The following is a 2,275-nucleotide window of genomic DNA, read 5'->3' as shown; positions in this document are numbered from 1 at the left end:
GTGCCGAAAATTTTTCTTTACTCCCCAGTGCATTGTTCAACCCAAAAAGTCTCAGCCGCGGTACAATCTCCAAACACGTAAGCCTAATTCGTCACCACAAAACCTTAAATTCCTTTACGAAATTCTACCGGGCTTACAATACAATTTTCTCAAAGTTTGACAAAATATTCATTAACTTAACCTTGCATGTATAAGCAATCAAAATTTTCGATCGTAAAAATATTTCCACAATCATTAATAAAATATTACGTGATTACTTGATAAAAAAGAAGAAGTTATTATCTATGAAGTTCCTGTGTCCGTCCCTTTCTTGCGGCTACGCGCATTGCGCCGTCGACGCAGTTTCGAAATCTTCACTTCTAAGACAAAGTAAATTCCACGCGTAACACAACACCTTGTTCCTCGCCCTCTATATATTCTTCATAATCCACTACACACCCTCCATATGCAAATCACAACATATCATCAACACTTACAATTCCAATCATATTTAAGTAACAATAACAACTACGACTCAATCTCAATTAAGCAGTACGCAGAAGTTATATTTTTATTTCTTTAGGAATAATATATTGGAAATGAATTCGTTGATCTCTTGTTCTAGGCTTCTAAGTTCAAGTAACTCTTTGTGGATGACTCCTCCTTCAATCTCAACCTGTATCAAACTAAAGGCACAGAGGCAAGTGGTGAATGCGAGATTCGAACATAATCAAGGTGAAAGCAAGCCTGTGGATGAAAACATGATTGTTCTTCGAATACGTATTAAAGAGATGAAATTGCTAGAAGCTGGCAAAATAGGACCACCTTCAAATTGGATGAGATGGGAGAAGAAGTACTTTGCGCATTACAAGGAGGACGTTTATGAAGCTATAGGGTTGATACAGATGTATTTGATAGAGACTAGGCCAGCTTTGGCTCTAGGGATGTTGGCGCTGCTTTGTTTAAGTGTGCCCTTCTCAACTTATGTTTTGATCCTCCATGTCATGGACATAACCAAGAGTTTATCCTTTCATGTTTAATGTTAACTAATTAAAAACAACAAGTAATCTAGTGTTTCCTTTGCCGAGTACTTGATCTTTTCATGTTTCATTAATTAACCAGCGCCCAACAGAAGTTCAAAGGAGAAGATCGTTTTGATCAAGACTTAAGTTGAAATGACAAAAACCAAATTAAAATTTTCAGAAATATTAGCTATTCCCTAGCTAAAATATGTCATATAGGTGTATGTGTGAGACGACAATAGGCGAACTGAGGATTTATAGTCGATATGTTTAGAATGGTTGTTTCTTTATCATACGTATGTTATTTTATTTATTTATTTATTTATTTCACATATATATGTACATAATTCGAAACAATCTGAGATATATGTACATAATTCGAAACAATTTGAGTCAGTTGGACACACAGAAAACGCATGCTAACTCTACGAACTTCTCAACTTTGCAACAAATTGTAGGGTATTGCACTTTGGAAGAAACCAGGAAACCTCAGGATTTCACGCACATATATTAAATTTCTTTTGCGTTCCTTTTAGCAGCTAAAACATGTTCAGTAGCCAAATTTCACGTCCTATAATTGCTATTTCCTTTCAACTTATATTAAGTAAGTCAATTAATCATTTCCCTTCTTGTCAAAGAGATAAAGAACTAAATACAAAGAGATTGATAGTATAAAACTTTTCTTATACTATCAGGTCACTAAAAAGGTACTAATTATTTATGTACGTAACAAATCATAATACGTATGATACTGGATGCATTGTTTCACGTTACAGAAGGAAAATTTTGAAAAGCCATTTTCACCCGACGTCTCTACTCTCTAGCAAAGTTCATATTTCACGTTCCTAGCTAGGAAAACGACATGTACGGACCATCAAAATTAAACTGATGGTTTACATATATATATATATATATATCTCTTCAACTCATATCAAAATTAGAGTGTGTTAATTTCCATGGTAGGGCACTAGGACCGGTTAAATGCTAAATCTACCGGCTGTCAAAGCCTCAGCGTTAAAATAGCACGGGCTAGCCAGTTTTCGGACATATAATTGAAAAATAGCCAACGTTTGCAAAGTCATTGAAAAATAGCCACTATTTTGCTGAAACACGGAAAATTCCAGCATAATATATTGAAGATTGGAACATAAGTATATGAATTTCCAACATAATATGCTGGAACTCCAGCACACAGAAAGCTCCAGCATAATATATTAGAGATTGGAGCACTTATGTATGAACTTCCAGCATATTATGTTGGAACTCCAGCACAT

At 34.9% G+C, this 2,275-nt stretch overlaps 1 protein-coding gene across 1 annotated transcript; it reads left to right on the top strand.

Annotated features, from left to right (window-relative positions):
• The first annotated feature begins 578 nt into the window (after positions 1-578).
• Positions 579-1,019, top strand: LOC142172175 (uncharacterized). Its single transcript, XM_075235959.1, has one exon. The coding sequence runs from the start codon at positions 579-581 to the stop codon at positions 1,017-1,019; it is 441 nt and encodes a 146-aa protein (XP_075092060.1).
• Positions 1,020-2,275: the final 1,256 nt, after the last annotated feature.

Source organism: Nicotiana tabacum, chromosome 17 (genome assembly GCF_000715075.1).
Source record: "Nicotiana tabacum cultivar K326 chromosome 17, ASM71507v2, whole genome shotgun sequence".
NCBI classification, from domain to species: domain Eukaryota; kingdom Viridiplantae; phylum Streptophyta; class Magnoliopsida; order Solanales; family Solanaceae; genus Nicotiana; species Nicotiana tabacum.
Note: the sequence above shows the minus strand (reverse complement) of the source record. Positions and strands in the feature narration are given on the sequence as shown.

Excerpts from the sequence above, each read along its gene's own strand:
- LOC142172175 (XM_075235959.1), top strand. The coding sequence starts at position 579 with ATGAATTCGTTGATCTCTTGTTCTAGGCTTCTAAGTTCAAGTAACTCT.